General features: G+C 33.4%; 4 protein-coding genes across 5 annotated transcripts; 3 read left to right on the plus strand and 1 right to left on the minus strand.

The window, feature by feature from the left end:
* Window positions 10775-12172, plus strand: LOC104732972 (cyclin-B1-2-like). The gene is made up of 4 exons (XM_010452583.2): window positions 10775-11019; window positions 11173-11273; window positions 11574-11671; window positions 11876-12172. Exons 1-4 carry the CDS (start codon window positions 10894-10896, stop codon window positions 11974-11976), a joined length of 426 nt encoding a protein of 141 aa, XP_010450885.1. The 5' UTR covers window positions 10775-10893; the 3' UTR covers window positions 11977-12172.
* Window positions 12354-15536, plus strand: LOC104732973 (translation initiation factor eIF-2B subunit delta-like). The gene is made up of 7 exons (XM_010452584.2): window positions 12354-12928; window positions 13076-13204; window positions 13386-13747; window positions 13913-14657; window positions 14747-14843; window positions 14935-14989; window positions 15128-15536. The coding sequence occupies exons 1-7, from the start codon at window positions 12430-12432 to the stop codon at window positions 15188-15190; spliced, it is 1950 nt and encodes a 649-aa protein (XP_010450886.1). The 5' UTR covers window positions 12354-12429; the 3' UTR covers window positions 15191-15536.
* Window positions 15607-17331, minus strand: LOC104732974 (probable transmembrane ascorbate ferrireductase 2). 2 transcript variants are annotated; one of them, XM_010452585.1, is made up of 4 exons: window positions 17017-17331; window positions 16728-16776; window positions 16097-16296; window positions 15607-16017 (listed from the first exon to the last, which is right to left on the minus strand). In XM_010452585.1, the coding sequence occupies exons 1-4, from the start codon at window positions 17161-17163 to the stop codon at window positions 15721-15723; spliced, it is 693 nt and encodes a 230-aa protein (XP_010450887.1). In that variant the 5' UTR covers window positions 17164-17331; the 3' UTR covers window positions 15607-15720. The 2 variants fall into 2 exon arrangements, with proteins under 2 accessions (XP_010450887.1, XP_010450888.1); XM_010452586.2 differs by having other exon boundaries at window positions 16097-16221; window positions 17017-17330.
* Window positions 21343-22174, plus strand: LOC104732975 (putative invertase inhibitor). The gene has a single exon (XM_010452587.2). The coding sequence runs from the start codon at window positions 21499-21501 to the stop codon at window positions 22117-22119; it is 621 nt and encodes a 206-aa protein (XP_010450889.1). The 5' UTR covers window positions 21343-21498; the 3' UTR covers window positions 22120-22174.

Here is a 23086-nt window from a genome sequence, read left to right on the forward strand (position 1 = left end):
ACATTTGTCTTAACTTAGATTCATATGCATATCTTAATTGTTCACAAACACTCATTTAGGATTGATACCTCTTATACTGCAACAGCATAAGGGGAATTGAAACACCCATCCATCCATCCATTCATATCTCACCATTGCATACATTCATCATCATCATTCACCACATACATAAATCTTGTTTCAACCGGTGCTTTCTTGTGAGCTTCCTTCAATATCTGGTGTCATTCCGGCTAAGAAGTGAGACTATAAGGCAGCTGCAATGTGGCTAATCCGGTTATGCACCGTGAGGTGTTGATATGCTAATCTGTGTTTGAAACTCTTATCTTTAGGTGATTAGTATTTTGGTCATTGAGTGGTTGTTCGGAGAAGCATCAGAAAAATGAAAGCCGGAGAAACCAAGTCTTTCTGATGCTGCGCCTTCTGGTGTCATGCTATTTGGACAAGTCCTTCACGCTGATCACGAGGTTCTAGTAGCTTGGAATTGCTTTGATCTTTAGTATAGATTTTGGTCTTCTCTGTGTTAGTAGTTGTTTTCGTATCATAGAGTTAATTTAGGTGGTTCAAGAGATGATTTCACTCTGATTTGTGGAGTGTTATCTATCTTATTGTGGTTAAAAAATGCAATGGTTTATCGGTCAGGAAGCGTTGGATCCGCTGGTGTTTCAGGGTGATACTAGATCGGCCCATTGCATTTGGTCAAATTCTATAGAGGTGAATGTTTTTTTNTTTTTTTTTTTTTTTTTTTTTTTTACGATCAAACCCCATATATTAAGTTATCGGAGATGACACTCTTCGAAGAGAGCCAATTAGGTACCGTCGAGCTTACATGGGAAAAACAGAAACCTCGTACTCTTGCACATTTTGCAAGTTTATCGGCACAGATATTAGCCTCTCGGGGAATATATCTAATACTAAAATTAGCAAATCTATCTCTGAAATGAATAAAATCCTTCAATTCTGATGAAAAGGTCGGCCAATCCTTGATATTAGACGTCATCCTTAGGAGGTCTGAACAATCCGGAGCAAAAAGAGCTTTATCTAAGTCCAACGCTAATAAGCACTCCATAGCCCAAATAAGGGTATCTAACTCTGCATGTAATGGGGATAAGCTTCTACGTGATCCTTTTAACCCCATGTGCAGGATTCTATCACCAATAGATGCAATCCAGCCATGCCCACTCCTATCCACCTATGTATGCCAAGATCCATCTATAAAGCATACAAGAGATTCTTGAGGAATTGGGATCGAAGGTATGCATGGTTCTACTACCGCTGGTGCTAAGTCTCTGTTATTTGCTCTTCTCCAAACTTTTTCTTCTTGGATAGCTTTCTCCAGTGTATCTTGTGGAGATTCAGAGATATTTTCAAACACCTTCTTATTTCTTGCCTTCCAAATGTACCACATCATCCATGGGAAAGTTCTCAAGTTTTGATCAGTTGCACCACAGTCTCTACCACGCCCATATAGAAAATCAAGGATGCTATATATGGAAGATGAAGGGAACACCATAGGATGGGAAGGGATTGTCGATAAAGCCCATACTTGACGTTCTGGGGGGCATTCAAATAGCATATGATTTATTGTTTCCTCTTCCGCTCCACATCTAGGACAAGCTTTATCTCTACCAATATGGCGATAATGCAGGCGTTGACATGTTGCCAAGCACCCAGTCACACATTGCCACACGAAATGCTTAAGCTTCCGTGATGTTTTTAACTTCCATGCTTGCGCCTTAAGTGTCGTAACACTAGGTCCCTGAGAAGGGAGATGGCAAGCAGGGCGAGAGAGAGCTCTCGCGGCTTCGTATCCAGATTTAACGGTATAATTTCCAGACTTTGTCATAGTCCAAGAATAGCCGTCCTTCGAGGCATTCAAGCTCAGTTTAATCCCCAAAATAAGGGTAATATCTTTTGGGAGAAAGAGTTCCCGAAGACGTTCAATTTTCCACTTTTTCTGTGTTAAAATCTATCAAGGTGTTAACACAAATCAAGGGATTCCTCTCATTAGTTAAACTTTGGGGTGGCCTTGCTGGCGTATCTGGGATCCATGGTTCAGTCTAGATGCACGTATTAAAACCCGAGCTTATGGTCTTACGAATTCCGTACGAAAGAACATGCTTTGCTGCCAACATACTCCTCCAGCCATATGAAGGTCGATTTGATATTTGTATCTCTAATGGACTACAGTATCGAAAGTATCTCCCTTTTAGGACTCGACTAAGAAGGGAATCTGGATATCTCAGCAATCTCCATAGTTGCTTTGCCAAAAGGGCAATATTAAATTCTTCTAGTGTTCTAAAGCCTAGCCCACCTTCCGAAATTTGAGTACACATTTGCTCCCATGATATCCAATGTAGTCCTTTACTGTCTGCTTTATTGCTCCACCAGAAATTGGCTATCGCGCTAGTTAATTTTGAGCATATAGCTTTTGGTAAGAGAAAACAAGACATTACATATGTCGGAATTGCTTGCGCCACTGATTTGATCAGGACTTCCTTGCCTCCCTTGGATAGAGATTTCGAAGTCCACAAGTTTACCTTCTTATGGAGTCTATCCCTCACAAATGCAAAGACTTGTGCCTTTGACCCATGAATCTTCTCAGGGAGACCCAAGTATGTACCCATGCCTCTTTCATGTGATATCCCAACAACTGATTTGATCTCTTGACGTATATGGGACGGGACCTCGGTTCCAAACATGATGGAAGACTTGGAGAAGTTAATTTCTTGTCCAGATGCCTCGCCATAAAAGAGGATTATATCGATAATTTCCTTACATTGCTGAGGATCGGCTTTGCAGAAGAATAAACTGTCATCTGCAAAGAGTAAGTGGGAAACACGTGGGCTTGCGTTCGAAATACGTAAGCCCTGGATCTTTCCTTCTCTTTCTGCGTTCCTGATCTGAGCAATTAAGGCATCAATACAAAGGATAAATAGGTATGGAGAGATTGGGTCCCCCTGGCGAATCCCACGTGTTGGCCTAATTCGACCCTTGGGATCTCCATCGATCAAAATACGGTAGGAGACGGAAGTAATGCATTGCATTATCCAACCCACCCATTTTTGATCAAATCCCATTTTTTCCATCAAAGCTCTTAAGAAATTCCATTCAACCCTATCATAAGCTTTACTCATATCCGTTTTTATTGCCATAAATTTTTTCCGATTGGCCTGATTAGAACGGAGGGCATGGAAGTTTTCTTGAGCAATGAGGATATTATCTGTGATTAATCTTCCTGACACAAAGGCAGATTGGGTCTCGGATATAAGTTCCGGCAAAAACTTCTTGAGACGTAAGCTCAGAATTTTTGAGACCACCTTGTAGCTCACATTACACAAGCTAATAGGGCGAAATCTTGACATTTCACGAGGTCGTTCTCCTTTCGGGATTAAACATATATTTGTCTCATTTAGCTTGCCATAAGAAATTCCTAAGCTAAAGAAGTTCTTCACCATCTTAGTGAGATCGCCTTTTATGGTTTCCCAAAATTTTTGGAAGAACAAAGCAGTCATCCCATCTGGTCCTAGAGCCTTTCCCGGATTCAGGGAGAACAAAGCTCGTTTGACCTCCTCTTCTGAGATTTCTTTCGTGAGATACTCGTTCATAGCAGGTGTTACCAATGTAGGTACATACTTTATGGCAAATGTAGGATCACTCGCATTCGAGGATGAAAAGAGATTGTCAAAATACTCCACCGTTACGTTTTCTATTCCTTCTTCTGTATCAACCCAAACACCAATTTGATTAAGGATGCCAGTTATCTTGTTCCTTGCCTTCTTTGTTTTGTCGAAGCGTGGAATAGTTTTGTATTTTTATCACCTTCAGCAAGCCAAAGTTCTCTGCTTTTTTGTTGCCAATATGCTTCGTCTTCCCTATAAGCTTTGCAGAGTCGCCATTTTAGGTTGAGGAGAATTTCCGATGATGCTAGATCATCTTCATTTGTCTCATTAATCTTGTCTTGAAGTTCCTTAATAAGCTTTTCTAGGTTTGTTTGATTATTTTTCTTCCAAATAGAGATTGCTCTTTTAGAATCTTGGATTTTTTTCAGGATGAATCGTTCAACAGAATTGTCGTCCCCTCCCCATCCATCTACCACCGCCTCTTTGAGGCCTGGCTTATCTATCCAGCGCTTGTCAAACATAAACCTTCTCAAAAAAAATTTTGGACGTGTTAGAATTGATGCAAGGAGGGGACGATGGTCTGAACCCCACATCTTCATATACTCCACATTAGTGTGGGAAAATATATTGTGCAACTCTTCATTTCCCATGGCTCTATCCAAGCGACAACGAATCTTTCCATTTGACCTTTGACCAATCCATGAAAATTGGTTTCCTTGGTAAGGGAAATCACGTGATTCCCAATTATTTCATTGAAGTCACCAATAATAAACCACGGCTCGAATCGGGTCACTCCAATCTGCATTAACCTCTCCCACACATATTCACGGTTTGCAGGAACCGGGTCACCATAGATAAATATCATATAAACTCGGTTTCCGTTAATAATAGTTTCGATATCAACTAACCGATCATCTAGCGCCAAAAACTTAACCGGAAACTCATTCGAATACAATAAGGCTAAACCGCCGCTAGTACCCTCTGGCTCAACGGTTCGAAGGTTGTCAAATCCTAGATCCACTTGCACCTCTTGCAGATAAAACTTGTCATTTTTGGTTTCAGACAGAAATAAAAAATCTGGTGAGTACATCCGACACATCTCACGCAGTCGGCGGCGAGTCAACTTGGCTCCCACCCTTGACAATTCCAAGCAAGTGTCCTCATTTATTAGTTCCGGAGGGAGAGTAAAACCCCACCATACTAACACTGGAACACATTATTTTGCACTCTTGTAATAGAAAATTCTTCAATGATCTCTTCATATAGAAGGAGAAAGCTAAATAAGGAGGTTGGTCCTTTACAAAGAAGCCTAAACTGATATTAGTAAATGAACTCAAATTCAATTCCACGAGATACTTTTTGGCCCAAACCCAGGCCCACCATATAAAATCTTTATGGTTTATTGTGACTAATTTTGAGAAGCATCTCGATACGTCGTCGTTGTCGCCGGATATGATGGCACGGCAGTAGCCGAAAAAGGCACGACAGGCTGTATGCATCAATAACCTTTTTTCGGATCTAGTGCAATGGTGAAACATTACCAATAGAATCTCTTCCGCCAGAGAAACCCCGGAAGAGAACAATAGGCCTTTAGATCTAGAGTGGTTGTTGGAGTTTGTAGTAGCTTCAAATGGCGTTGACTGCTGGTGAAGGAGGGTGAATCTTAGCGAGATAGAAACCGATCTCCGGAGTAAGCCCGAGAATTTCTCTACACTGGCGCCAAATAGAACAGTATTAGGATCTGTGTTGGAGGAGCCAGAAGCTCCCAGACGAAGTCGACAGCAACCAGATCTATGTTCTTCGAATGGTCACGATGGTCCGAAAATGAGGTGAGGATCGAGATTAAAATATCCAGCAAGGAAGTAAGGCAAAATGAGAAGTCAAAATCCCGACTTGGTCGCGTAGAGCTACGAGGACCAATCTCCAACACCAAAATCCTTCTGGCCACCACTAAGAATGAGAAGCTGAACAGCTTTTCAAATGCACACATCAGCAAGATGGAATAGCCTCGGATTTTCGACATCCATGGAGAGATATAAAGAGTCTGCCATGACAAGGAATAGACTGTACAGTCACCGAAAGTGGTTTCGAAGTCGCCGTGTAAGAGACATATCTTTAACTTGGAACAACTGCACACAGCAGGAATTAATCACAAAAAGGCGATAACAGTATCATCATATCCTAGATCTGGAGTTGCCATCGAAAATTTTACACAGGTTTAATGGATCTAGCGGTGAACTTAGCATAAAGCTAGAAATAAAATAAAAAACTTCTGCAAATTGCAGGAACATTTAGTGTTGAGAGCTGTGTTCAGGTTACGGATCGTGAAAAAGAAGAGCTGGAAAAAAAAATGATTAGAGGTGAATGTTATGTACCTTGAATTTAGATGTATTCCTTTGGATAATGAATAGTTGACGTTGAGCCAAAAAAATATATATATATATATATATCTCGTCGTCCAAAATGTGCTTGTCTTGTCTCGTGTTCACTGAATCAACGTTATCAATAAAGTGAATTCACATCAATCATATATATAAAAGTAGAGTTTCACTCTCTCCTTATTGGTCAATTTAATCTTTAATGTTACAAAATATAATATTTATTAATTTAATCTTTAATGTTACAAAATATAATATTTATTTTTAATTAAACTTAAAATTCAACACATTTAATCATATATATAAATTCATACTTTAAATTCACTATTTACTACTAAATTGTAACTGAAGTTATATAAATTGTGAATTGACTATTGGTTTTCTCCATTTATTTTCATTTAAACATACCATCAATTATAATTGTAACTCCTCTAATTAAATTATTTTAAAAATATAATTTCTATCACTACAAATCCTATAAATAGCCATTCCCACATCCTTCTCCACCATATTTCAAATTCTAAATAGTTTTTTTGTTTGTGTTATGTTTTTGCATGGGTTGAAAACTCATTGTAAGTGTTTAAGTATATATTTTGTTGGATATATCTTATATTGTCTTTTTAATTTTATTTATTTGTTTTATGTATTACTCCATTTCTTCTTTGTTTTCTTATTATTATTTTTAATTGTACATTACATATGATAATAAAAATTTTACATTACATATGTATAATAAAAATTTGATGGCTATACAAAAAAAAAAAATTTGATCATTGCAAAATAAGATAATCAATCTAAAGAAATCATCTTTTTAATATTTTCAAATATAATATTTATTTTTAATTAAACTTAAAATTCAACACATTTAATCATATATATAAATTCATACTTTAAATTCACTATTTACTACTAAATTGTAACTGAAGTTATATAAATTATGAATTGACTATTGGTTTTCTCCATTCATTTTCAATTAAACACACCATCAATTATAATTGTAACTCCTCTAATTAAATTATTTTAAAAATATAACTTCTATCACTACAAATCCTATAAATAGCCATTCCCACATCCTTCTCCACCATATCTCAAATTCTAAATATTTTTTTTGTTTGTGTTATGTTTTTGCATGGGTTGAAAACTCATTGTAAGTGTTTAATTATATATTTTGTTGGATATATCTTATATTGTATTTTTAATTTTATTTCTTTGTTTTATGTATTACTCCATTTCTTCTTTGTTTTCTTATTATTATTTTTATGATAATAAAAAATTTACATTACATATGTATAATAAAAATTTGATGGCTATACAAAAAAAATTATCATGCAGATTCAAAAAATATTAATTTTGATCATTGCAAAATAAGATAATCAAGCTAAAGAAATCATCTTTATTCTTTATCTAGATGTTTGATTATTAATCTAGATGTTTGATTATTTCTTACATATTTATTTTATTGTAAAATTATGCAATGTTTTAATGAAATAAACTATTGTAATACAATTATTAAATTAAGTTTCTTTAATTCTCTCTTACCTCCAAAAAAATTGTAATACATGTTTTAGTATACTCATCATAATATTTAGTTCTTGTGATCCAACATATAATTATATAAAGATTTTTATTTTGTTTATTTAATTCAAGTTTTGTAATCTAATGATTTTTCTATATAAAAGAAGATTTGATATTCCATTTCCAATCCAGTTGTACTACAAAGAGAAAATAATCATCATATATATAAAAGTAAGGTTTCACTCTCTCCTTATAGGTCCACTTGGCGATGCAATTTTAACAAAAAAAAATATTTATATTAAAACACAAATTTAAAAACAATTAATTTTCACATTTAACTCACATAATATAAAACTGAAATCATATAAATTCTCCATATAAATTATGCATTAACTTTATTTCTCCACTAAGTTGTATTAATCAATTGTATTAAAACAAAACAATAAATTAGAATTGTAACTCTCATTTTTCTAAATGTAATTTTTCATCATTTCTCTTCCTATAAATACTCATTATCTTATTCTCTTAGTCTATCACTCTTTCATTCTCTCATCTTCTTCCACTACTCTCAAATCTCTTTTTTGTTTTGTTTTGTTTTGTTTTGTATTTTTTTTGTTATTGTTGTTGTATGGGTTATAAAAAATCAAATCAAATATCATTGTAAAAGCTTAGTTTTAGAGTTTGTATGATATGTATATCTTATATATTTATTTTAATCTTTTAAAATGTTTATCTCCATTTTCTATTTTATATTAACATCTTATAAGTCATTATTTTCATACTTCCTTACAATATTCACCACACAATAAGATCATAAAGTTGAAATGATCCATATGTAATTATCTATTATGTCTCTGGTTATCTCACATATTCATGTATCATTTTAAATAATTTATAAAGATCAATATAATATTTAAAGATCAATATAATTATCCATTTATCCATTTATAAAGACTATTTTGTTTTGTGATCCAATTGTTAAATCTGCAGAGATCAATATAATATATATATATATATATATTTTTTTTTATGATTTGAGGTTTTTGAAAACAAAAAGAACATAATTAAACAATTGGTTTTTTGTGTCTTTAATCAAAATAAAAAATGATCCAAAAAACAAAACATATTCAACTGGAACTTAAATATAAAAATAAAATATAATTTTAAAAATATCATTTCACTAAATTCTCTAAAGATGAAACCATTAGTATGAAATCTAGCACTATAAATTAAATTGATGAGTGAAAACCAAAAAAATATAAGTTATCCTTGGGATTTTAAAAATTATTGAGATTGAAGAATTCATATAATTTTATAAGAAAACTAATTTAGTTTGTCACTTAAAAAGTAATATTTTTTATTTTGAAATATTATGTGTAAGTGTTGAGTTTATATCAACAAACAACCAAATCATGTGAATTTTGATTCAGCCACTTGGTATTCCTTTTATTTTAGGTTATAAAAAATTAAAATATTTATTTATAATTAAAGACATGTAACTCCATTTAACTCAAATGTAACTCCTATCCAATAATTGTACATTAATTCATTCCTCCTACTAACTTATTATCTTTCAAGAGAAATTATTTTTGTTTAAATTTTAATATTTTTTATTTATTTTGGTTGGCTAAACTTATATTCATATTTTGGTTGGCTAAATTAATATATTTCTCATGTAAAATTATTGTTTATAATATATTTCTCATTTCAAAGTTTAAAGCAATATATCATATATATAAAAGTAAGGTTTTGGTCTCTCCTTATTGGTTGATTTTCATTTAATGTTTTCAATTTTTTTTTATTTTTTTATTTGCTTTCTAATTGCTTTAAACAATATTTAAGATCCAATAAACACAATACATTTAACTCACACATTAAAATAAAATTATAACTGAAAATAAAATAAATTATGCATTAATCATATTCTACCACTCAATTTTATTCAAACACAATAAATTACTATTGTAACTCCATAGTTCTAAATGTAACTTCCATCATTTCTTATCATATAAATAAGCATTCTCTCAATCTATCATTCTCTCATATTGACATTCTTTTACTATCTCATTTTCACATTCTCTCATTCTCTTCTACAATACCTCAAATCATTTTTCTTTTTTTTTTGTTATTTTTGATTTCTTATTTTTGTTGTATGGGTTGTAAAAAAAAAATGAAATATCATTGTAAATTGTTAATGCTAAATTTTAATTTTAGAGACTACATGATATATATTTTACATTGTTCTTATTTTAAAAGATTTATCTCCTTTATCTAATTTGGATTATTATCTTATAAGTAATCATTCTCTCCTCCTCTCCCACCAATATCAAATGTTGTTATATCTCATATGTGTTGTAAGAGTTTGATTCTATATTTTAATTTAGAAAGTATTATATATATATAGATATTACATTGTTCTATTTTTTAAAGATTCATCTCCATTATCTAATTTGGATTACCATCTTATAGTAAACATTCTCTCCTCCTCTCCTACTAATATCAAATGTTGTTATATCTCATATGTGTTTAAGATTGTATATATATATATATACATTCCTCCCACAAATAATATATATATATATATATATGTTTAAGATTGTATTTAAATATTACATAATTTTTTAGTTAGCTAAATTTATAGTCACATATATACAATAAATATACATAAGAATTTATATTACTTATTAACACCATAATTCGACCCATTATTTGCTTAACTCAAAATTGGTTTCAAAGCCAACTAAAGAAAAACAGAAACGATCTTATTGACATTAGACCAAAACATGGGCATACAACCATAATCACTTACACGGAAGATAATTATTTTTAAAAAATAACTTATTATTGCAACATCAACGTATGAAGGGTTTACATAAGCAGTTAATTAGAAAATCTAGAATACAATAAATATATTGAAAACAATATCAGTCAATGATAAGATTGGATCCTCAAAAGCAAGAAACAACATCTTCATAATTCACAAAAAATAAACGCCACAATTATACACATATAAACGAAATGGTATAAACATATAGTGTATAAATAAAGGTGACGGCAAAGCTCATATATGCCTAATTAAAACGAAATAATACAAAGAGAAAACGAAAAAGATAAAAAAAAACAAGAAAGTGCCAACTACACCACAATCCACGCGTTGCGTGGGGAAGCACCTAGTTAATACTAATGTCCATCTTGTGTTGATTGGGATGGGCTTTGTGTTGTGAGCTTTACTTAAAGGGACCATTATACATTTAGAGTCCATGATTAAATAATACTTAGCAAAAAATCATTCTCCTTCTTCTTTCTCTCTGATTTTGCTTGCTTGACCATAAAGTCGCCGAGAAGTAACACCGGCGGAGGAAGAAAACAAGAGAGGAGTAATGGAATCGCAGAAGAAGATAGCTCATGAGATCGGAGGCATGAAGAACGATGCTCTTCGCTTTGGTCTTCACGGTGTTAAGAGCGATATCATCGGATCTCACCCTCTCGAATCCGCCTACGAATCTGTAAGCAATTCAACATTGAAGGAAGTGAACAAAAATTAGGCTAAGAAACGGAACTTAGTGTGTTTGATTTGCTTCGTTTCTTCGTTAATTTGAGAACTGGGGATTTTTACTGTGTTGTTTGAATTTCTGAAAGTAGGGTTTGTATTGTTTCAGGGAAAGAAATCAGAAGAAGAAATGAAGAGGAAAGTGATTATGCATACTTATGGAGCTGCTCTTCCTTTGAAGATGGATCTTGATAGGCAAATCCTTTCTAGGTATGGATCTTTTAACCAGTAGCATTATATAGATGAAGTTGTCTGAATCAGTAGCATATATAGGTTCTATAGATTACTGTTAAGATTGAAATATGGCTAATGGCTGTTCTGAATTTTGAGGTATTGTCTGAGATATGTGTAGATGAATCATCATAATTGGTTATTATATTAGAACTTGGAATCATAAACCGCAGAGTGTATACTCTATTAGATTTGAAGACTTAGTATTCACATAGAGCAGCCTCAACTTCCTATGGTGAAGTGAATATTTTTATCTTTTTCTCTCTGTGGAGTATTCAGGTTTCAGAGACCTCCGGGACCAATTCCGTCGTCAATGCTTGGCCTTGAAGTCTACACAGGAGCTATAGATGACTTTGGTTTTGAGGATTACTTGAATGGTAATTGTTCTTTTATAGCTCTATTCCATTTGGTTGTGCCTTACAACTTCATCTAAGTGACTATCACATTACTCAATTCTTTGAGAAAGTTGAACTATACCATTTAGTAATTAGGAGAAAAGTGTTTCAGCTTTTCTTTATTTTCCTAGTTTTCATCATTTTTTTTTTCTTCCGATTGTTCTAATGATGGTATCTAATCCGCAGATCCTCGTGAATCCGAGACGCTCAAACCAGTAGACTTTCACCACGGCATGGAAGTTCGGCTTGGTCTCTCCAAAGGCCCAGCTTGCCCAAGTTTCATGTAGAGTCATATTTTTCATCTCTAGGTCTCATCATATGCTTCAAAATCCTCAATCTGAGTAAAGATCATGTCATGAAATTTTCATATTTCCTAAAAAGAATCTACTCGTTTGTTTGATCTTTTCTCTACATTGTTTGTCCTCCTCTGCTCTGAACATAAAAATCTAAGAAATCTGGTTCAGTTCTGAACTTTGGATGCTAGATTTTGTTCTTATAAAATAAGGAATGTAAATAGATTAATACTAAATTACTAAACAAACAAAAAAAAAACATCGGATTAATCTCAAACAAAACAAAAAATATTATCACGTAAATAAATTATAATTAAAAAAAAATAAAAAATTAAAGAACCCTATTCTTCGTTTTTATTCGATCCCCAGAAACGAAAAAGATTTCATAATAATTCCGTCATCTTCTTCACCGAGAAAAGGCAATTTAGCTTCTTCTCCGACGCCGCGATGGAGTCTCGACGGAATCCTCGCGCCGTAGTCGACCCAAAGGTCCGGCAAGTTGGTTTCTTCACATCATCTCAACCCGAGTCTTCTTCTACTCAACCACACCAACAACAAACCGACCCGATCTCCGCATCCGCTTCCGCTTCTTCTCCTCCCGTTTCCACCATTTCTCCTTCCGGTAACTCACTCTCCCCAGTCATGATTCCTCCTCCTCGTCTCAATTCCTCTGATACCTTCCCTCTCCGCGGCGCCGCCGCTGGTGCTTCCTCAGCCGTCTCTCCTTCTTCGTTTTCTTACTCCAACCGCCGCGATTTCCCTGACGGATCAACGACGGCGTCTCCTGGTCGCCATTCCAGGGGTAGTTTCGTCAAATCGTCTACTCCGGTTGCGTCGTCGCTTCCTGGTATCGGGATGGATTCTATGGCCGCGGCTAAATCTAGTAGTGTTCCTGCTAGTGGATTAACCACTGTCTCCGTCGCTACCATGCCTCCTGGACTTGCTGGTACTGTCACTTTGATCTTGGAATCATTGATTTCATTGATTTTGCTTTGTTTGTTGTGATTGAGTTTTTGAAATCATAAACTTTTGGTTCTTTAGGATAGTGAAGGCTAATGGAAATCGCAATGTTGTTCTTATGATTAAATTGCAGAGAAGGCTAGTGGCATGGAGGTGCAGAGTGACCAGAAGAAGAATTCTAAGCCATTGAAAGAGAAAACCACAAAAGCTGAGAGACGAGCCATTCAAGAAGCTCAAAGAGCTGCTAAAGCAGCTGCAAAAGGTGCTGTTTCTGAATTATAACAGTGTGTGACTTCATCACAAATAATGTTTCGTCAGCTTAGTATATAGCATTGCTTTTACGCTTTCATTGGATGAAATAGCTGGTTGCTCTCTTGTGTTATCGTTGTGCATTTTGCAATATCTTGATCAGTCTGTGTAATTAATACTGTGCTATATATCAGCTGATGGTGGGAAGGTACCACCAGGGACCTCAGCCTCGGTGGCTTCAACCAGTGTTAAAGCTGCTAAACCAGCAAAGCCTTCTACTCAGAAGAATGAGGTTGCTGTAGCTGCTGGAGTAACTGAGAAGAAGGGAGGTCCATCTGAGAAAGATAGAAAGAAAGATGCTCCTCATCCCCGCATGCAGTATGATGATGAAAGTAGAGTCGTCAAGGCCAAAAGACGTGCTGTTGTAAAACAGACCGAGGCTAAAAACAGGGTTGAGCTATTTAGGCATTTGCCTCAGTATGAACATGGTACTCAACTTCCTGATCTCGAGGCCAAGTTCTTTCAACTTGACCCTATGCATCCTGCTGTGTACAAGGTATTTGTTTTCTAGTGAATTTATTTGGTTGGTGCATGTAATATATTATTGATAATCTCTATGTAAAGACAAGGAACCGTTTTTTCTAAGGAGTGGTTGCTATTTACATCTTTAAGATGAATGTTACTTGTGTACTGAATGAGTATCAGTTGTTGTGGTTATCAGGTTGGTCTTCAATATCTTTCTGGGGATATCTCTGGTGGCAATGCCAGGTGTATTGCGATGCTCCAAGCATTTCAAGAGGTTGTCAAAGATTATTCGACACCGCCTGAGAAGAATCTTAACAGGGACATGACTGCGAAAATAAGTAGCTACGTCTCTTTCCTCATAGAATGCCGTCCGCTTTCGATTAGCATGGGAAACGCAATCCGATTTGTGAAAAACAGAATTGCAAAGCTGCCTATAACACTTTCTGAATCCGAAGCAAAAGCTGCTCTTCAGTCAGATATTGAACGGTTCATTAACGACAAGATCATAGGAGCAGATATGGTGATAGTCAAACATGCTGTTACTAAAATAAGAGACGGTGACGTCCTTTTGACATACGGATCTCCAACTGCTGTTGAGATGATATTATTACATGCACATGAACTCAAGAAAAAGTTTCGTGTCTTGGTAGTGGATTCTCGTCCAAAGCTTGAAGGGCAGCTACTGCTTCGTAGATTGATCAAACGAGGCATTAGCTGTACATACACTCATATAAATGCCATTTCATATATCATGCACGAAGTCACCAAAGTGTTTTTGGGCGCCTCATCAGTTTTATCTAACGGAACAGTTTACTCAAGGGTTGGGACTGCTTGTGTTGCAATGGTTGCAAGTGCATTTCGTGTTCCTGTGCTTGTATGTTGTGAAGCCTACAAGTTCCATGAGAGGGTGCAATTGGATTCAATATGCTCCAATGAGCTTGGTATGCATTATCATCCCTCTTAATCATATCTTACATTCCCTTGATTTTGTTTTACCTTCAATTGAATTTCTTGCTTTTTGAACCTTTAGGTGATCCAAATGCTATTTCAAAAGTTCATGGAAGAGAAGACATAAACTACTTAGATGGCTTGACCAACAACGCAAACCTGCAGTTTTTGAACTTGATGTAAGCTTGTGTGATCAGAGAAGTGAAACTATGTTCTGTTAAAACTGTTCTTCTCTGCCACTAAACCCGTTTGTGATTTTTCTAATGACAGGTATGATGCTACACCTTCAGATTACATTTCCATGATAATCACAGATTATGGCATGGTAAGATTAATCATCGCCTCTAAAAACATAGCATTAGAGTCCTCAAGTCGCATCCTTAAACAGAACTCATGCAACACAGTTTCTCAGTTCATTCAGAAGCTCAAACCATCGAACACTGACCATGTTTTCTTTTTTCAGGTACCTCCCACAAGTGTCCCTGTCATCGTGAGAGAATATCAGAAAGAACACTTACTTGTCTAAGCAACAAAGCTCATTTTTGCGAAAGCTCTTCTTCTCCAACCCCTTCCTCTAGCTCAGGCTCTTCTCGTCACAACCCCGCATAGAATAACTACCGGCACTGCCTCCCTCATCCGCTTCTTTTCCTGAGTACCGGAGTCATTTTTTTTTGGCCTTGACATGTTTTTAGAAACTTTTTTGACTCTGTGAAGAGTGCGATTCCATCATCCGCCTCTCCGGGAAAATTTTATCGGTATCGGTGATGTTTTTCTTTTGTCTGTGATGTATGAGTGAGGCTTCTCTTATTCTCCATCTTCTCATGGAGGTTGATACAAATCTTTCTCAGATTCTATGCCAATTGTTTTTTTTTGGTTTAGTCTTCCGTATAGGCGTTCATGTGTTATCATACTTTGCTTGTAAAAATGTAATAGAATAGGATATGCACTGCCAGAAAATCACTTCGAAAAAGACTCAATTACATCACAAATCGTCTCTAAAGGTAACAATGTTTTGAAAGGTCGAAATGTTAAAAGAGATCTTTTGGAGGTTTCACTCTATTGTGTGAGAACTTGATCCTTGCCATTAACCGGAGTAACCACACCGAGTATCACAAAACCGCCAAGAACAAGGATCAGAACTCCCGTTGTGTTGACTAACATTGCCTCTGTGGAATACCGAGTTATCACCTGATTAACTTGCAGGAACGTCAACTTCTCAAGTATCCCTGTGGTTGCAGTCACCAAGGCCAATGCATATATGTAAATCCCTAAGAACACATGCCATGGCATCAAACTGACTCGGCTATTTCTTGAACCGCCCGGGTACCAATAAGTCACAAACCCTGCAGCCCACTGTTTGTAGTAATAGGTTTAAGTTCTTGGTTAATTATTCGAGTAATGAAGATTATCGTTTTAAGAGAAGAGAGTGTACCTGGAAGGCAAAGAGAAAGAGGCAAGCAAGGCCGAGCCATGAATGGAGACTGTAGAAATTTTCTATCCCTTTGTCAATATGGAACTTGAGAGCCGCCCATACTCCGATAAGGCTTAGAATAAATGCTGTGAATTGCAGTGTAAGATGAACCAATTTCTTCAAGTTCTTTGTACCTTGAAATGACTTGTATGCTAACATTGCTGCATAATTTCAATGTACCCCAACATGTTAGAAACAAAAAAAGACTGAAAAGACCATAACATGTCCATGGTCTCTTTGACGAACTAAGAATACAGTACGTAAACTAGAAAACTGTTACTATGAATCCTAAACCGCTTGACATATGTATTCAAATGTTAGAAAAGACAACTCAAAGAACATAACGGTCCAGTTTCTTTAACAAAGGATGATGCGGTAGTAATCGAACCATGAAAACCTATACAATGAATACTAAACCTCTTGACATTAGAATGAGTCTACAGAAGATCACACAAATTTCAAGTCTAAATTATGAAGTCAAGACCTTAAACTCCTATAAACTCTAACACGAATCAATAATGTCAACATGATTATGAGGAACAAGTATATCTAAAGCATTTAAGAAACATGTGAAAGGAGATTGTTTGCGTACCTTCGCCATTGAAGAGTATGAGTCCAATCACCATCATCACTGGATGAACCTAGCAGCACAAACAAAGATATCTTACATCATCAGATACATCTTTGGGTCAAGCACATTACACATCCCAAATTTGAGCTTCAGATCATCATAACTTGTTAATCCAAATTTCAATATCTCCAACACACAATATAAGGAAATATGAATCTCAGACACAGCAACATGAACATTTTCATCCAATCTAATTCCCAATTTCTATAAAAAAAAAAAAACAAGAAACGAAAGAGAGAGAGAGAGATACATTAAAGATGTGATCTTTGTTGTCGGAAGAAAGAGCTAAGCCTCCTCTGTAGTGAACAGTCCATGTCAGAACTAAAGCGGCAATAATGAAACCCAAAACCCTCACTACCAAGAAGATCGGAAACCCACCAAGCATCGGAACAGCCATATATTGTGATGCCCAGAAATGCGATCAGCGATCAAAAAAAGGGGTTTAGTTTTTTTTAGTCGAATTTTGGGGAGTCTGAATCCTCTGTTCTGTTTTAAGATCGGCGATGCCGAGAATTGCAATTACTCGAGTTTGAGGTCAACCAAACCAAACCAGTGATTTGCCAGAAATATTATTTTTATTGCTTTTTTTTTTTCCTTTAATTAGATATACTTCGCTTGAGTTGATGAGCTATCTATTTCTTCGAAATTAAAAAAAGAAAAAAATAAAATTGAAATTGCAATATGTCTTCATCATCAATATAAAGTTTGCAATATGTTTTAATAAAAGTTTTAGAAGTTTTTTTATAAGATTTCATAAGATAATTTTAAAAGATTTAAAAATATATTTATAAGTTTTACAAGATATTTTAAAATCTTATTATAAAGTTTTACAATAGATTTTAAAAGTTTTTATAACATATCTATACCATTAAATCAAGATTACTCATACAACTTTACACATTTTCTTAAAGAATATTTACCAATGTAAGCAAATGTTTAATTTTTAATTAAGGTACCCTTGTTTTAGCTACACTTATAAAGGGTTCACCCAAAAAATAAGTTGTGGTTCGAGTTTTGGAACCCTATAATGAGAGAGATGCCTCTCAAGCATTGAAACTTGTTTTTTCTTCAGGGTTTTCTAATAATAAAATCTCAATGTAATTTAAATATTAGACTAATACAATTTTTTTTTCTTTTTTTTTCTGACAACACTATATAATACAATCTTTTAAATATATAATTATTAATTTCAAAAAAATAATAATTAACTTTCTTTCTCTAATTAGTTATGGATTAATTTTTTTAAAATTGTTAACCAATCAAAATTTTAGAAAGTATACTATTTTTAATAACTATATTTGGAAAATTTTGTTAATATTTTAATCTACAAATTATTCTGAATATTATATTATACATATGATTACTAATAACTATATTAATACATTTGTAAATTTTTTTGCATATATTGTAATTTGAATTTTTAAGCACAAAAAAATATTATTTAATATATCGAAAATGTGTTCATACGTGTTTTATATTGGTGGGTTGATATAATCAAATTTATGTGGTTGATAAATTAATAAAATTTTATTTGTTCAGAATTACAATATTATAGTTACTATTATAATAATAATATTATAATTACTACTTTAAAATATCATACTAAATTCAGTTACACAGTTGTGACTTATTATGTCATGTATGTATTCTATATGCTATTTGTTTTTTCCTATCACTCAATATATTTATTTGGCAAGTGCCGGCCATCTTTGTAAAGATGGCTGGTGAGTGCCAGCCATCTTTTGAGTGCCAGCACTTGCCAAATAAATTTGCCAATATATTTGTTTTTTCCTATCACTCAATATATTTATTTGGCAAAACTATGTATTCTATATGCTCTTACAAAACTACGTACTATCTACTATCATACTGGTGAGTGCCAGCCATCTTTTATTGAATACCCTTAACTATTCAAAAACTCTTTCCGATTCGATAGCTTGAAAAAAATCGACCATGATTTTGATTTCTGACTGTCTATGCCTCTAACATATATACAAAATGAAACTGTATATGCCAAATTAAAAAAGATGTAGATTTATCAAACAATTACAATATTAAAAGTAGACACTGTCTCATACAAAATAATTTAGAAAAATAAATAAATATAACCATAATTTTTATCATCACATTATAATTATCTGGAAAAAAAGTAATATGGGATATCTCCTAGTTTATAATGTTTTAAATATTTATATATTATTAATTATAATTTATACATGTGTAAAGATAGTTTGTGTATGTTTTTAAAAGGTTATACACTTATTTGAGTATATCTCAAATTTGAGTATTTTTTATAATTAGTCTAGATGAAGAAAAACATGAATTAGTTTTTAGTTTTTACTAGCATAGTGGTCAGCATTAAAGAAAGTGGAAAATTTACTCATTATCTTGACGGAACAATTTATGGATTATAAATGACCAGAGATTATAGATGGGTAAGATGGAGGAAGTGGGCACGTAAAATGGTTAATGGTTTAGAAATGGGTACTTGCTTTAATCCAAATGCACTTTCTTTTTCAGCAATCAAAATGCACTTATTCACCAAATATTACCAGGATAAGTCATACATAAGTAATGCTAAACATTAATAAAATATTTAAACAACAATACACTTTTTGAATTCAATATTTGAGAAACAACTATGAAGATGGTATAAATTACGAAGAAGATTGTTCTTACGAATGCACAAAACAACAAAATTGTGTCTAAATGAATACAAGTTTAAAACTTATAAATTTGATAAGTTATTATTGTTAGATACAAAGATATATTTTGTAAAATGCAATACAATTTTAATTAAAAATCTCATATTTAATTATTCCATGTAAATTAATAAATATAATTTTACTATGAACTATGAAAATGTATGTAATATTGAAGTAAAAACTTCTTTTTAACATATAATAATTTTGTTTTATATAGCTTTTTTTGTACAAAATGATTACGATAATATTAACATTGAAGAAACGTTGTTTAGGAGCGGTAAGTTGGGAAGTCTAACATAAGGGCTTTTTTCTTCTTCATTATGATTTTGGTTTTCGTATTATGGATCTTGGTTCACAGTTTATGGCATTTCCACTATAAAAGAAAATACAATCCCGCAAAGGATTGTTCATGGAACTACTATCAAAATTCTTCGGATCATCTTTTCTAGTATCCATATAAACAATGATAAAGATAATACGAATACAGTAGTTTTGTTTAGTAACATTGTATGATCATTTGAATATATAAAAAAAAAGTTAATTACTAAAGAAAAAATGCTAATTTGGAAGAAAAAACAGTTAGTGTCACCTAACCACACACTTGAAGAGTAAGTAGAAGATGCACAAATGAATGGAAATATGCATGAAAAAACTGTAGGAAGATATTTTGGATATCCTATAAAAAAAATTCTTTTGATTATTTTCATCGCCAAAGTCAAATTGTACATGAATTTGGGTGAAATTGTTTTCTTCATACTCTTTATCTACACCAACAACTAGTAAATACATAAATGTTATATATATATAACAAGAATACACATATTCTCTCAATATTACAAGTACAATAATCGACATGCATCCGAAATAGATTAAGCACACTAAACAGCAGAGACCACTCTATATACGAAGATGGAATCCAGTATTGGTTTGAAACAAGAACAGCTCAAGGATCTTTTTTTGAATCTTTTATAAAAAAAGTTTCTCATTAATTCATATGTAACAAAAGTTTTTCTTTCTTTTTTGAATATAATTTAACATTAATTCCAAAAAAAAATTAAAAAATAATCGACATGCATCTAAAGTCATGTCTAACACTTATAAAAGATTTATGCGACAATACTCATTTTCAGTTCAACATTTCATTAACAAAGTACATCTCACACTATATGAATTAATTGATACGATAACGTTGGGTAAATCGAATTTACATTAAAAACATGAGTTCATCGTTGACATCATATACAAATGCACAAAACAAAATGTGCATATATGAATTAATATAAGCATAAAGTCCTATATATTTCATTAAACAAATTGAGCACATATGATTTCATCTTTGACATTATTGAGAATATTGTACGTGGTGTCCCGGAAAATTAGAAGATCTGAGTGTATGTTGGGAATTGGAGTACAGTAAATTTCATTTTAGTTGGTTTAGTAAGCTGGTCAATTTATTAATTAAACTATGGAGTAGTTTAATTAGCTTTCGGTTTATTTAAATCTTCTTTTAATTAAATTTTGGTTTAGTTAAATTCTGGTATATTTGATGTGTAGAATGGTTAAGTTATGTGGTTAGCTTGTGTTGAATTGCATTTGTAGAAGTTTTGTATGAAGTTATCTGATGTGGATTAGGAATCCGGGTCGGGGTATTTTAATTTGGTCTCAAAGTTGAATAAATGTTTGCATAAATTAAACCAAAAATAAGATATTAAGCTTTGAATTTGCAGTCACTACTTTTCAAACTCAAAAGTGATTGCAAATGCAATAATGGAATTTGACTACTTCGTTGATTTTCTTCAAATATTCTGTTTTTGTTTTTGTTGGAATTTTCTTATAATTGAATATGAGCAATACAATTGTATTAGAGTACAAGCAAGTGAAACGTATCGTTCATTATACTCTACTCAACCATCTCAAATCGTCAAATATTCCCACAACACAAATATAACGTCGTTAGTACACATTCTATATATTAAACCATACAAAAGACGTAAGAATTAAGAAGAATTTCGTTAACAACAAAAACAATGAAGCTCTCTCAAGTCTTCTTCCCCATCTTCTTATTCTTCCTTGTGTCACAAGCAAAATCAACAACCGATATGATTTCGCAAACCTGCAAATCTTGTGCAGCCAAATCCAAGATCTTCGACTACAATTTCTGCGTCTCCTCTCTCAACAACTCTCCGATATCTCTTCCTTCTCCGACCAATCTCTCTTCTTTAGCCCTAGTTCCAATGCTCCAAGCTCTCGACAACGCCACCGCAACGGCTTCCACCATTCAGCAGCTTCTGATTCTTGACGACGACGGTGGTCTCCGCGGTGCTTGCCTCCGTGACTGCCTTGAGCTTTACGAGGACGCTACGGATAGGTTGGAGGAGGCAGTTAGGGTTTTTATAACGAGGATTGAGTTGGGGACGGTGAACGTGATGGTGAGCGCCGCCATGGAATCTGCTGTCACGTGTGAGAACGGGTTTAGAGAAAGAGACGACGGTGATGATGATGGTGATGGTGATGGTGGTGGTGGTGGTGAGATGACCTGGACGTCTCCTGTTGGTGGTGAGAATCACAAATTGTTTGAATTTGGTCAGATTGCTCTTTGTATAATCAATATGATGTCTGCTTCTGTCACAACATCTGTATCTCTCTAAATCGTTTTCAATTTGTTTGAATAAATGATAATAGCATGGATGGTGAGGACATTTTTTTAAAGGTTTTTGTTTATTTTTTTAATGCAAATTGTTTTGTGACAACGTGTATATCGAAAGCGACAAAAGGATAAGATTATCCTCGTTGGTAATCCTTAGATGTTTCTTAGGAAATTTCTTAGGTATAGATATTAATTATTAATGAAAAATAAGCTAAGGATTGTAAGAAACGTTTCTAATTTTAGAACCAAAAGAAACGTTTCTTAGTGGACAGGTGGCGCGATATGAATGGTGAAATGAGATTAATGGGATAAATTTTTTTTGGCATTTCTCTTTCATTTTCGTATGTTTTCTCTTCATGTTGTGTGTTATGTTTTTATTTTTTAATGTTTTGTGTTTTAATTTTAAATGTTGTATGTTATTTTATGTTTTTATTATTAAAATATGTTTCTATGATATATAAAATAATTTTGAATATTTTAATTTATTAATTATTATTTTACTATATTTATTACTAAAAAACACTTTAACTTGGTTCTACCAATAATCAACAAAATTTTCCTTTTTTCTTAACAAAGTTTCTTCTTCCCTTTTTATTATTAAAAATTGTCTTAAGAAACAACTAAGAAACACACTAATGAGGATAGTCTAAGGGATAGCATAACAAATATATCTCTAAGACCATGGGCAGTGGAGTCACTACAAAAATCAGATGATATAGCTTCGGCATTTGTCACGCAAATTGTTTGTAGCAAAATATTGTCACGATTAGTTACTAATTAGTTACAAAAAATAAAATTTAAAATTTTGTAGCAAAATTGTAGTTATTTGTAAGAATTAGTAACAACTTTAGATACAAATAAAAATTATGGTAAATTGCTACCGATAAGTAACCATATTATTTCTGTAACAAATATACTCACTTTTTACCATTGTAACTAATTTTGTAGTTATTACAGTATTTACTAAT

This window comes from Camelina sativa, chromosome 12 (assembly GCF_000633955.1).
Source record: "Camelina sativa cultivar DH55 chromosome 12, Cs, whole genome shotgun sequence".
NCBI classification, from domain to species: domain Eukaryota; kingdom Viridiplantae; phylum Streptophyta; class Magnoliopsida; order Brassicales; family Brassicaceae; genus Camelina; species Camelina sativa.

Coding starts and splice junctions, on each gene's coding strand:
- LOC104732974 (XM_010452585.1), bottom strand. CDS start 17,163: ATGGCTGTTCCGATGCTTGGTGGGTTTCCGATCTTCTTGGTAGTGAGG. Junction 16,777..17,016: donor ACAAAGATCACATCTTTAAT/GTATCTCTCTCT, acceptor TTGTGCTGCTAG/GTTCATCCAGTGATGATGGT. Junction 16,018..16,096: donor TCTTTCTCTTTGCCTTCCAG/GTACACTCTCTT, acceptor TACTACAAACAG/TGGGCTGCAGGGTTTGTGAC.
- LOC104732973 (XM_010452584.2), top strand. CDS start 12,430: ATGGAGTCTCGACGGAATCCTCGCGCCGTAGTCGACCCAAAGGTCCGG. Junction 14,658..14,746: donor AATATGCTCCAATGAGCTTG/GTATGCATTATC, acceptor TTGAACCTTTAG/GTGATCCAAATGCTATTTCA. Junction 14,990..15,127: donor TAATCACAGATTATGGCATG/GTAAGATTAATC, acceptor TTCTTTTTTCAG/GTACCTCCCACAAGTGTCCC.
- LOC104732972 (XM_010452583.2), top strand. CDS start 10,894: ATGGAATCGCAGAAGAAGATAGCTCATGAGATCGGAGGCATGAAGAAC. Junction 11,020..11,172: donor TCGAATCCGCCTACGAATCT/GTAAGCAATTCA, acceptor GTATTGTTTCAG/GGAAAGAAATCAGAAGAAGA. Junction 11,274..11,573: donor GATAGGCAAATCCTTTCTAG/GTATGGATCTTT, acceptor TGGAGTATTCAG/GTTTCAGAGACCTCCGGGAC.
- LOC104732975 (XM_010452587.2), top strand. CDS start 21,499: ATGAAGCTCTCTCAAGTCTTCTTCCCCATCTTCTTATTCTTCCTTGTG.